The sequence below is a fragment of the Rissa tridactyla genome, chromosome 1, assembly GCF_028500815.1.
Source record: "Rissa tridactyla isolate bRisTri1 chromosome 1, bRisTri1.patW.cur.20221130, whole genome shotgun sequence".
In the NCBI taxonomy this organism is placed as follows: Eukaryota; Metazoa; Chordata; class Aves; order Charadriiformes; family Laridae; genus Rissa; species Rissa tridactyla.
This window is the reverse complement of record NC_071466.1, coordinates 161,937,646-161,950,088: the sequence shown is the minus strand read 5'-3', so window position 1 is coordinate 161,950,088 and position 12,443 is coordinate 161,937,646. Positions and strand designations below refer to the sequence as shown.

Sequence of the window (12,443 nt, the reverse complement as noted above, 5' to 3'; positions counted from 1 at the left end):
TTGCCTTCATCTGTAACTGTATGGCATCTTTGTGGCAGCTATGTAGTTAGTTAAATGGCAAAAGAATGTCTTTTTGCACTGAAATAATGGAAAACAAGCAACATCTGACCAGCCTGTTCCTCAGACTTCTATGAACCACAATAAGGGACCATACTGGGTTAACAGGGAAGTGACTGTAGTATTTCATTTTTGGAAACAATACTAGGAAGGAGGCATTTAAACTCAAAACAAGGATGCTCTGTCTTCCTTCTGTATTTTTTGGTCTTCTTACCTATAGACTGGTGTTGCATCAAAAAGAATATTGTTAATGGTATTCTCATCTGACAGTTGTACAATAGCCATATAAAGATAAATGTCTTTGCCCCACATAGTTATCTGCACTCCAAATGCAAACTACTAGGCAAACAAATTGCTTCCTAATTTGTTCCTAAAATGGTAATGACTTGCATTCATTGTGAGTTGCTGTAAAGCTGCAAGAACTTACTGCACTTACTTCCTTGGCTGCTTAAGGGGTTTTTAGAAATGCCCAGTAAAATGCAGCATAAGCTAGGAAGATAAGTTCCATCTCACAGGCTCCAAAACTTGCTGAATCTGATTCCTCTGGAGAGGAATCTCTTGTGGAGAAGGCAAATTAATGGTTGGTTTGTGGTAATGCTAGTTTAGAGGCCCCGTGGGTTAGAAGTCAGCCTCGAGAATAGCACTAATACCATGTTATCTTAGCATGTTCTTCCAGTTTTTTAGTTCTAGTACCCGATGCTTCTGTTCTGGAGCATATGAAAACTAGTTTGAGATGGTGATAATAAAACTGTTTGCTGCTGCCATTCAATCGGGTAATTTTCAGGTCTGTTTAAAGTCTGAGGTGCAGATCCTCTTTGAATCTCCTCACTATTTGGTAGTACTGGCATAAAACCAATAGTGTTTGGTGAGATTTTAGAATAGCTGTGTTAGACTGTTTCTCTTCGTACTGTAAAAGTTGTTTCAGTCCTGGAAATAGAAAGGGATAGATGCTATACAGTGATTCCTTACTGGCTGAAGAATGCAGTTTTGCTGCACGCAAGATAATTCGGGGCTCTCCTCCTGTGAGGAATTTGATTAACTTCTCTGTAGCTGTCTTCTTTCCTTAGTTCTCTTCAGATCTAGAACTGTCTGGGGATATCCCTTGAAAGATATTTTTTTTTTTTTTTTGTGGTTGTATGTATTTCTTATCCAAAAAGAATTAGTCTTAATCCCAGAATAAATCTAACAGTAAGGAAGTGAGGAATATGTTTCAGTGTAATGTAGGACACTTCAGTGGCTGGTTACTTAGGATTCCTCAGGAAATGATGAAACTGAATTTAGCTGAAGCATACTGCCTCTGTGTCCTGCCTGATTATAGCCAAAAAAGGCAACTGGTTAGATTCTGGGAGTTGCATAGGCAGGAAACTGTGTAATGGAGGGTAGAGCACAGCTGTTGCCTTGCCAAACCTGATACAACTCTGAACACAATTGAATATTTATTTCTTTTTCCCCTCCTTCCCTCCGCTCCCTTTTGTTTAACCCTTTGACCACAGCCTGCAGATGATACTCTGCAGTGTCAAGGAATCTCAATATCTTTTGTTGAATTGTTAGTCTTCTCTATTGCCTACATACTCTGTCGGGCTAGCTGTTGTAGGGTGGTCTTGGAGCTCTCTCGACAGCTCACGTTTTTCATGGCAGCCTCCTGATTGTTATGTGTTATCTCTGCAACAAATCTCTTCATTGTGTACCCACTAAAATCTGGATTTTTCAATAAAAATTTGAAAAGCCGGGGCGGAGGAGTTGCTCTGAGAATCACCATTGTGGTGACTAAGGTGGAAGTGTCAGTGAGCCTGTGGGGAATGAAACATGAAGTAAAGGGTGGGATAACTGCTTGGCTTATCCTGTAAGGCTTAAGACAAAGATTTTAAACTCAAGCTAAAGGAAACCATTATTTATAGAGTAATTTTCTCTTTGTTTGCTAAAGAATTTTTGACTGTGAATATACAGCTATCCATACAGTCCCTGGCACAAAGTTGCATACCACCTACAGTGATACATTTGTCGAAAGGAATTTCCCTACATGCTTACAAATGACTGGTGTGGGCATTTGTGCCCATCATTATTATAGCTGATGTTTTCTGGCTTCATTCACTGCTTGCTAATGCTGGGACTCAACATCTATTGTTGCTTTCATGCATGTTTTGGGAGTTGAACTGCTTCTGTCCTGCTCTCAATACCTTTTTGTCTGCGGTATCTATAGTCAGACTTCACCTATTTGATTTGCAGTCTGGTTTGTAAATATGGGTATGTTCTGTAGAAAAGTTATCCCTGTAGATCTTGACAGCATTCCATGACATGAATGTTGATATTTTCATTTCCTGTTCTTTTGGTGATAAAGAGCTCTAGCTTCTATCCAAGTTATGAAAAACATAAATTGAGGACACTGGTATCTTTGTGAGGATGGATCCAAGAAGTAATGTTTATGGGACCTTGTAAAAAGGCTGCTGTTACATGGTTAATGAGCCTTGACGCATGCAGTTCTTTCTTCTGATTGAAAAGATTTCTGCATGGCACCAATAAAATTGCTGCCTTATAAACTGGAAAATCCCTGGCGGTAGTGTTCTGATTTTGATGAAACACTAAATCTAGGGTGCCATTTTCTGAGCATGCTCCCTAAATCTCCCTCTTGTAGCGGTGGTACTCTCTCTTCTACCCGGCCACAGCTTCATAGAAGGATCCCAATAGAGAATTTTTGGCTGTAAAATTTCATGACCACAGGTTTATTCTGTTACTGTCTTGGAGATGTTTTGCTACTGAACATTATCTGAAAAAAAAGATACAAACAGGTGGGCTGGGTGTCACTGCTAAGCTGGTAATGGAAAGTATCTAATGTTGGTCTTAACTGGTGTCTTCAAATTATCGATGATGTCTTTTAGAAGCAAAGTGCGTCTCATGTATTGTCTAGACTGGTATATGGCAGTTCTAAGAAGTTATGATATTTGATTTGTAGCTTATCAGAACAAGGAGATAGGAAGTAAAAGTGTAGATTACACATTTCTGATTATATTTCTGAGCTAATATCCCTACCAAGTAGAGCAGTGAAGGGCTAATCTTGACCCAAATGTTACTGACATAGTATCTGATACTAAGAGTATTGGCACATCTTACAAATTGTTTGATGCTTGTCACTTTAACGTGCTTTGTCTTTTCTTCCAAATAATGACTTCCAAATGCTTAACGGTCAGTGTTTTGTTGTAGGATTTTTTTTAACTGCTTGCTAGTTTGTTATTTTTCATCCTCTTGGCAAGCAAAACCTTGACCTTATTGGACCATTGACAACTTACCAGTGCTTGCTAACATGAAACTAAGGGAGGAGGAGGCATGCTCTGATGACCAGAGACTCAGAGTACTTAGCATGTGCCTGTATGCCTCTAGGAATTTGGAAGGCAACTTGAGGCTTTAAAAATATCTCCTCTTCCCCCCCCTCCTCTTTTTTCAGGTCCCGAATTCTAAAACACAATGTCGCAAAGAGACGCAGATAAGTACCTTTATGTGGACAAAAACATCATTAATAACCCCCTGACTCAGGCTGACTGGGCAGCTAAGAAGCTGGTATGGGTTCCCTCAGAGAAGAATGGGTTTGAGGCAGCCAGCCTGAAGGAAGAAGTAGGAGATGAGGCCATCGTGGAACTGGCAGAGAATGGGAAGAAAGTGAAAGTAAATAAGGATGACATCCAGAAGATGAACCCCCCAAAATTCTCTAAAGTGGAAGATATGGCGGAGCTGACATGCCTAAATGAAGCTTCTGTGCTTCACAACTTGAAGGAGAGATACTACTCAGGACTGATCTATGTAAGTAATCTTTTCTATTGGGGTAAGAGTTCTTGGTTACATAGTATGTGAACTTACTGTAATCACTTTGCTTGTAAAATGTGTATGTTAACCTTTAATTGCCCCTATAGGCCACTCTCATGTGACTTAGCTTCTTCCCTCTACTTAAAATATTTTCACTAAACTATGCCAATCCTCCTCTAGTTAATGTTGAAGCTTTCAAGGAATGCTGTGGTAAATCTGTCTTTACGTTTTAATGTCTTTGTTTACAGGATGTTTTGAATGCCATTTAACTTTCTCTTAGCAAGAAGTGAGAGCAGTTGGAAAGTGGTAAACAGGGAATCTGGTCTGAACTGAACCAAATAATAATAAAAAACACAGTCCTAGTATACTGAACATCTGAATTGTGTTTTCCCACGTCTGGAGCTTCAGTGGGAAAGAATGCCAATGCCAAGCTTTTTGTGTTACAAAAATTCTGGATGTCGGAGTGTCTTACTGAGAAGGCACATATGGGCCTGCATGTGTTTACAGATAGGAAATACTTCCTTTTCTTTCTACCCCAAAATGGACAAGAGCGGAGATTCCTGTTTCTTATTGCTGTGGAAATGACAAAGATACCATTTAAGGGACTGATGGTCATACCCAATGAAGCATGCAGCAACTACTTCACTGAATAACAAACGCAATAAACAGGGAAGGTGATGAAAGAGAATTTGAAGTCCTGACCTGGTTCTTCAGCTCTCTTCAGATTTTTCCTCTTCATGTGGCCTCTGTTTAGCCAGCAGATGTTGGTCATAATAGCCTCTACTTTGTTAATACTGTGCAGGCATAGAATGAATGATTAAACTTGGTGGTAATGTAAAATTTGAGTGTGGTGACTGGTTAAAACAGGAATTAGTGTTTCTCAGTTTATTTAGTCTCAAACTAGCCTCTGTTTACAGAATTAAAATGGAACTGCCTGAGATGGAATCCCAAGGGATTGCAGAAGTGCTGGATATTCAGTATTTTTAGGCACTATGAAATCTTCTTCACAGTAGATCAGAAATTCTATTAAAATAAAATGTATTAAAGAATAAATTTCCTATCTAAACATGTATATTAATACAGTCCTTGAAGAAAATCTGTCTAGATTTCCTCTCCACCCCCTTTATGTGCTGCCAAAACCCCAAAGCTGCCTCTCTTGTCATATGGAGAAGACAAAACAAGTAAAAACTCTCTGCAATATCTGTCTGTATGTTTTAGGGTTTTTTTTTTAATGCTTACTCCTTTTTGCCCGAAGGATATGGTCATCTTATGTGGCAAGCTATAGATGACCTCTTCTGCCCTAAACAGGGTCTGGTGGTATCTAAGACACCACATAGCAGGAATTCACCCTAGCTATCCATCTTGGGTAGAAACCATTGTGAACTGTTACCTTCTAAGTTAAGGAGCATGAACACAAGCTTGAAACTCTGGCTCTGGCTAGTGCTGTGACCACTGGTCTTCTGGAGTGGCACAAAGGCATATAGACAACTGTCCTAGAAATTATCAGAGAACATCTGAAGGATGCAAAGCTGATATAAACCGAGCGTGACTTTTGAAACCTAATGTGGTTGGAGGTTGATGCAGTTAATTATTCTATGTAGTCAATAACTCCTTTGACCATTGGTCAAAATCTATTCTCAGAGGGAATAATCTTGGTCTTGAGGTGAAATAGGATGTGCAAGATTACATGTAACATTTTTAGAGCAGGAAACATTGCTAGGTTATGTAATAAGTTGTTGAAAATAATTTAACAGCATCTCAAAGGCTGTTGCACCCTATGCAGTGGGCTGTTTCACATCTCTTGCAAGATGTCCTCTGAAATTTCAGACATAATCTGTGGCTGTAATAAATTGAGTTCTTCTAATTGGGTTGTAAGAAGTATTAAAAAAAAAATAAAATCCCCACACCCTTCACCCAACTAAACGTAGCATAGTAATGCTTTATTACAGAATCTTAGTCTTGCCAAAACCGTTTTTCTGTGCACTTGTGAAATGGACTGATCTCACCTGTCAGCAGTTCTCAGCAAGTCAGAAGATTAATGCAAAGGCTTAAAATACTTTCATTGGAGTGGCTGTTAGTTGATCATTAATCCTCTTGAAGAAACAGAATACATGCAATGTATCTCTAGCACCAACGTCTCTGGCAAGATCATAAGCATAATTTAGTTCTGCTCTTGTCCTTTCTCTCTTTTTTGCCAGCAGGTCTGTGTGTTTTTGTGGCTTTTTTATTTTTTTTAATGTTATTTTTCTGTCTACCCATCCTATAAAAGGAAGGGGGAAATCTTATGGCTAGTGCAGACAAATTTTGAGCAGGGAGTGTCAAACATTTCAAGCACTAAGAGCTTGAGTCTGACAGCAATTTGCTGTTTCCATGTGCTGATTGGTTCTGCACTGGGATGACTTGCTAATAGACTGGCTTTCACGTTAACCCTTTCTATTCTGAATGGTTTATCAGAAGATCATTTTCAGCTTCTGTGTTGCTTACCTGAACTACCTTGTTGGTATTCAGTGTGAAACTCAAAACTCAACCTTACAAGTTCCAGTTATTTCATTGAAGTTAACAGTTGCTGGAAAATAAACTTTCTGATGCTGTCAGCTTTGTGCCATGCTGCAGATGGTCCTTTGAGCTCTTCAGAGCTAGTTTAGCAGTTAGAAAAATAAAACTAGTTCCAGTTTGGCCTGTGTGTCAGTTGAAATAGTTAGTGAAAGGTAATGCCAGAATTCTATTTTGAGATAGTAATGTCTGAAACAAAGTACATATTTCCAGGCCAGCTATGCTTATAATAGATTAGCTGTTCAGTTGGAGCCTTGGGTTCAATTCAGAGATTTATGCATGTAAATCTTTACTTGTACTTTATTAAAGATGAAGATGACTCTTGTCTTTTCTGTGGTAGGGCAGGCACCTTCTGCTCAATATGATTCAACTTCCTCTTTAAAACTCTGTCACTGCACTTCACCAGCAGTTGTGACATGGTGGTCTCGCTCAGTTGCCTATCCCAGCCACGATTAGTTGCCTCTCTTTATTAGACAAAAATATCACCTCACACATCTGTCTGAAGTCATTATACTGCAAGGAAACTTCCCTTAGGTATTTCTCCTGGCAATCAGAATGTTGGAAGAAAGTTGTGGCTTCTTCCTGCATACCTGTTTCATGGCTTCATCACTTTAATTGAAATTAATGTCTTCCGTTTTCTAAACTGCTGCTCTCATCCATAAGACTAGTTCAGTCCAGATTTCAGACCTTTACACTATTATTGCTTGAAAAGCAACAATTCTAATTTGTCAGCAAACATGACCATAAAAAGTCACACAAACACAGACAAGAAAACGACATTCTTTGTGGAATATTACCACAGTATTTGCTATCACTTTTCTTTTGCTCTCACTTCTAATCCCCCAAAAGCAGCAAACAGGCATTTAGCTTTATTAACATCTTCAAATGAGACGTAGGTTTGGTCTGTGGAATGAGTTGCAGTTTTGTTGCAGTGTGAAACAGGGACTATATAGGGCATCTTCTTTTGATTACTACATACGTGTTGCTGCTGTGATGGGATTTGAGACAAGATGGTTGCTAATGCAGACAGCTGGAACTGGCAGCCTAGAGGGTCTTTCTTTACTTGCTTTCCAAAACTTTGATAAAATTACAGCTTTTCTTCTAATAGTTCGGTTGACTCCAATGTCAATTTTTTCCATGCTAGTATAAGGACAAGGTGTATTGCATGTACCATGAACATGCTACTCTCGAGTTGACTCATTTCTACTTCTTGGCCTTATTATGTCTTCCAGTAGTGTAGTCAAAGGTCAGGAAAGCATGACCCAGTCTTTCAGCTGCTATTCTGTGTTGTACAAGTACTGTCTGACAAGGTGGAAAGCTAAGGCTGAGGCAAAAGGAACTAGCATTGCCAAGTTTGTTTCTGAAACTCCTTAAACTGTTCCTTTCAAGCACTACCTCAAACCTAACCTGACTAGAATGTCTCACTGAAGCCTTAGCTTCCTGGAACTTTAGAGGTCCTACGCTTAAAGGTTTTTAGCCAACTTTCATCGTTTCCCACTTTGGAAAGAGATTTAGTATTTTCTGTAAGCTACTTAAATATTCCTCAAAATTTTAGAAAATAATAAAAAAATAGAGATCTGAAAACATTTCCTGATAGTTTATATTGGGTTATGGAAAAGTATCCATAGATACTTATAAAAATTTTGCTTTCTGGGGGACATTGGGTGAAAGCTGTATCTAAATCTGCTGCATATAAGAGTGGGTTAATTACTTAATGTTAAGCCAGCATGTAGAAAATTTGGATATAAGACCATAAACTGTGTAGTAGATACTGTTTTCACCCTTCTGATTACTGTAGTCTAATCCTTACCTTTATCTAGCTAAAGAGGTTAAATCTGATTAAGTACTCTCTGCGCTCATTGTGGAGAACTGTCTGCCACGCTGAAGCACTCTTCACTGAGCAAACAATAGAAGAGATAGTAGCAATAGAAATAAAAAGTGCCAAAAGTACTGTCTTCTGGTAGCTCTGCAAGTTGCCATGCAGAGCTACTCCTCTTCAGATGTTTCAAACAGCTGCCCCTAAAATTGACAGGGAACTAGGGTACATCTAAACCCCAGGAGCAAGGTTTGGAATGCTATTTTTAGAATATTGAGGAAATATCTAAGAAGCTCCTCCTATTACCTTTGCAAGTAAAATGTTTGTTACTGCATTTTTTTAGGCGTTCAGAGCTTACAGTTTTGTTGTTTTTTTTTTTTGTTGTAGAAGCTTCATATTTTCACTAGAACTATTTTGACAGTTGCCTTCCATTAGAACTGTAGCACTTAAGCCAGTGGAAACCAACTGACAAGTCAAGGTTTGCTATCACAGATCAATGAATTACAAGTAAACTTTGGCAAATGTTGCTGACTCTTTGAGCATGGAATATTTAGAATTGTTTTCTTTATTGGCTAGTTCAGAACTCTACTACACTAATGACCTTACATTTTTCAATCTAGTTCTAGTTATACTCGTTACATTATAAATCATGGAAGTGTTTGGGCTGGAATGGTCTTTAGGAGGCCATCTAATCTGACTTCCTGGTCAGAGCAGGGTCAACACAGAATTTAGCCTAGTCCAGTGGTCTTGAAAACCTCTAAGGAACACACTGGTCTTATTTTTCTTTTAGTATCTATTTTGGCTTGAAATTTATTATGTTGTAGTTGATCAATTACGGGATAGTATACATAGCAAACATGAGGCAGAACGTAATAAAATGCCTGTTTTTAGGAGCTGAGCACCTACCTTATATAATGAAATGAACACTTGACTTGAATATAGGAACTTTGAAAAGAAGAAAAGCCAGTCTTAGTGGACTATTAATTAGCTAGGGAGCAGGCCAGTTTGCTATCAGTGTGATTAATGTGTCGGTTGATGCTCTGTGCGTACTTGGAAAGGTTGAGTACTAGTCAAGTTGGTATGACTTCAGCTGTTGCTCGGATTCTAATATTGCTTAGTGGGAAGCATCCCACACGCTGTTATTGGAAGAAGCACTTAAAAAATGACTGGTTGGTTTGTTTGATTTTCCAATAAATGTATTGTTAAAAGGTGCAAGTATAAAAAATTTTTAATTCCTGTCTTTATTTCCTGGGATGTTTTCTTTCCAGACCTACTCAGGCCTCTTTTGTGTCGTAATCAATCCTTACAAGAACCTGCCCATATACTCAGAAGAAATAGTGGAGATGTACAAAGGCAAAAAGAGACATGAGATGCCCCCTCATATCTATGCCATCACAGACACAGCCTACAGGAGTATGATGCAAGGTGAGTGCTGACTGAGATAATGACTCTTGTTGAAATCATAAATCAGGGTTGCAGTCAAAACACTGTAGGAGAAAAACAACTCACTGCTATCAAAAGGCATTGTTGTCCCCTCTGTCCTTGCTTACAGACACCTGACACCTACTTGGTACCAGTTTTTGTGTTCAGGTGAATAGCTTTCTCCTGCTCTAGTGGCTTGAAGAATCTTACAAAGAGTCTGGCAAGAGCTAAACCTTGACATAAAGAACAGACTGGTGTGAATGCATGGAATTCAGAGAAGCAGGCAAGGAGAACTGAGGTAGTGAACTTTCCCTCTCAGTGATGAGCCTATGGAATGATAGCTGTAGGTGGGCAAGTATGTGTATCGGTTGATGGAGGCTTTTAACAAAAGTATTTTAAATCCAGTTATACAGTCTGGTTGGGTGAAACAAGCTTAGTGTAACCTGCATTTTGAAGTCTGATGGTCAGTGGTAGTTTTAGTGATCTTGAGTTGTTTGGTTACATTCTTACTCTGTTAAGAATAAAACTTACTGTCAGGCAATATTAAATACATCTGTTGGCTTTTCATGGAATGAAAGAAAGCAAGCAGATTGACCTATTTTTTCCCCCCTGTGTATACAAATGAGAAGTAAAGAACCAAATATATTATCTGCTGCTTGTTTGTCACTGGAGGATTTTTAAATATGGAGCTCTGAATATCCTGTGCATATCCCCCCTTTCTGAGAGGAGGTCTTTCACAGAGTCACTGCTTGTGTTTGGGATGCTTGAAGAATGTTCAGGTCTGGAGGCACTTTGTGCTTTTCTTCCTGATTGTAGCTGGTTTATATAAAGAGATATGCTGTATAAGGTTAAAGGATATAATGGACATGTAGATTTGGCATGGCTTGTATGAATTTGGTTACTCCTTTATTTTCTGATGACTAGCAGTGCTTAAGGTGTCTGTCTCTCCTAGGTGTTGTCATTAGCCTCACTTTTTTGGACAAAGGCCAGATATAATAAAATCATGATTTAAAATTCTAATTAGAATCAGTTTTAAAGAGTTCTGCTTTTCTCCTGCCCTCACTGCCACTTGCACCTCCAAGCCTAGGAGGACGACAACAATGTCGTTGCCCAGAGTGGAAAGGGAGCAAGAAAAACTCCTTCCTTCCTGCATTAGTGGCTTTAAAAAAATTTTATGTGTGGAGAATGCTGAGAAAGGCTGCTGAAATGGGATGCCATGCAGAGCCCAGCACATGGGAGAGCTAACATGATGGATTGATTAAGCTGTATTTGTAAAAGCTTTGGGTGAGGAGGAGTGAGCCATGCAGACATGCTGCAGTGGCCTGGTGGCAGGGTATTGATGGCAATTGGTTGAAGATGTGGCAGCTCTTGAAGAAATAGTTATACTCTGTGTTACTCTGAAAGGATTGCTGTATCCTGAGGGGAAAAAACCTGTAAACCTGGACCTTTATAGGACCTCACTTCCTCAGACAAAGACTGGATCTGCCGTGAAGGACAAGGACAGATGCACTGCCTATGCTATACGTGGCAGCATGGTTGTCCCTAAACCTCTTATCACTGTTTCACTTCCTTTATTACTTCCTTCTCTCCCTTGCCCACTCCTTGTCAGCTCAAGTACCAATGTATATTTTTCTTAAACAAGCTATTGACTTAATCCTACCGGAGTTACTGTTCCCTAAAAGGAAATTTTTTCTACGTAGAATCAGAAACAGTTTCTTTGACATTGTTGTAAGGAGACTGAAGAAGTCCTTTTCCCTCTATAGACAACAGTTAAACCATTTGGAACTGCATGTGTATGCATCTTGTTCTTCATCCCTGCCAGATACATCAGTATGTGGCAATGGATATCCAGACAGCTCTAATTCTGCCACAAGGGACAGGTCACCTTCCCTGGTCTGACAGTGGTTCAGAGCTAGTGATTAACTAAAAGGATATTTTCTTTCCTTTTGAAAAGAGAAGGTGTCTCCATCAGACCACTGCTTGAGTGATGTCTAAAACTCAGAAATCCTAAATTTGAATTGCTTTGGTGTACAAAGCTAAAGAATGGCAGCCCTGCCTGCGTTTTCCTAGCACGGGAAAGTTGCTATGAGCTCAGCTGGAGTGTTTATCTTTCCCAGAACAATTCTAGGTATGCAATATTCTCAGCAGTATTGACAGTCTAGAGGCTTACCCCAGCTCTTCTTTGCATGGTTTGAGATTTTTTTGTTGCTGACTTTTTGGAACACATATTGGACGTGAGTATGGTTCCCAGTTAGCTTTTGAACTAGCTTGCTTTGACTTCTTTAACTAGGTTGGGGAAGATTTTTGTGTGTGTCTCGCTTCATATGTGCATGCATATGTGTGCTAGCAAGAACCCTAGAGATTGTTTTAGGGTTATTTGCTGCTTTATTTCCTTATTGCAAAGGATAACAGTAGCATTCTGTTGTCCGCTACTGGGAGCGAAGGTGAGTGGGTTGTTGCAGTGTCTCTGGTTCTGGCTAGCCTCTAGGGCAATGGAAAGCAACATTGCTATTCCACTTTCTCAGTTTTGCTTAGTGGTGGGGGAGGCTTGGTGCAGCAGCCAGTGGTATGGCAGGAATCTGTACAGAGAACAGAAGATGAAAGGGTCCAGTGCTCCACGTGAGCCGGAGGCATTTAGGATTAAGCTGCCTTCCCTAAGTTACTTTCAGAGCCCTGAAGACCGGGAATCCTTCTTGGTCTGGAGAAGGATAGTAAGCTGTTGACTCTGACTTCTGTCAGCATGGGGTATAGTTATCTCTTAAGCTGACAGAGCGGAAAAGCCTTGCGTGTTAATTGATTT

The 12,443-nt window shown here is 39.6% G+C and overlaps 1 protein-coding gene across 1 annotated transcript in view; it reads left to right on the top strand.

Moving 5' to 3' along the window:
* The window catches only part of MYH9 (myosin heavy chain 9), a 72,622-nt gene that overhangs the window by 12,411 nt on the left and 47,768 nt on the right, over positions 1 to 12,443 (top strand). The window contains exons 2-3 of the mRNA XM_054196044.1: positions 3,497 to 3,849; positions 9,490 to 9,646. Of these exons, the coding sequence (XP_054052019.1) occupies positions 3,517 to 3,849; positions 9,490 to 9,646 (490 nt within the window). The 5' untranslated portion in view covers positions 3,497 to 3,516. The remainder of the gene's footprint in view (positions 1 to 3,496; positions 3,850 to 9,489; positions 9,647 to 12,443) is intronic.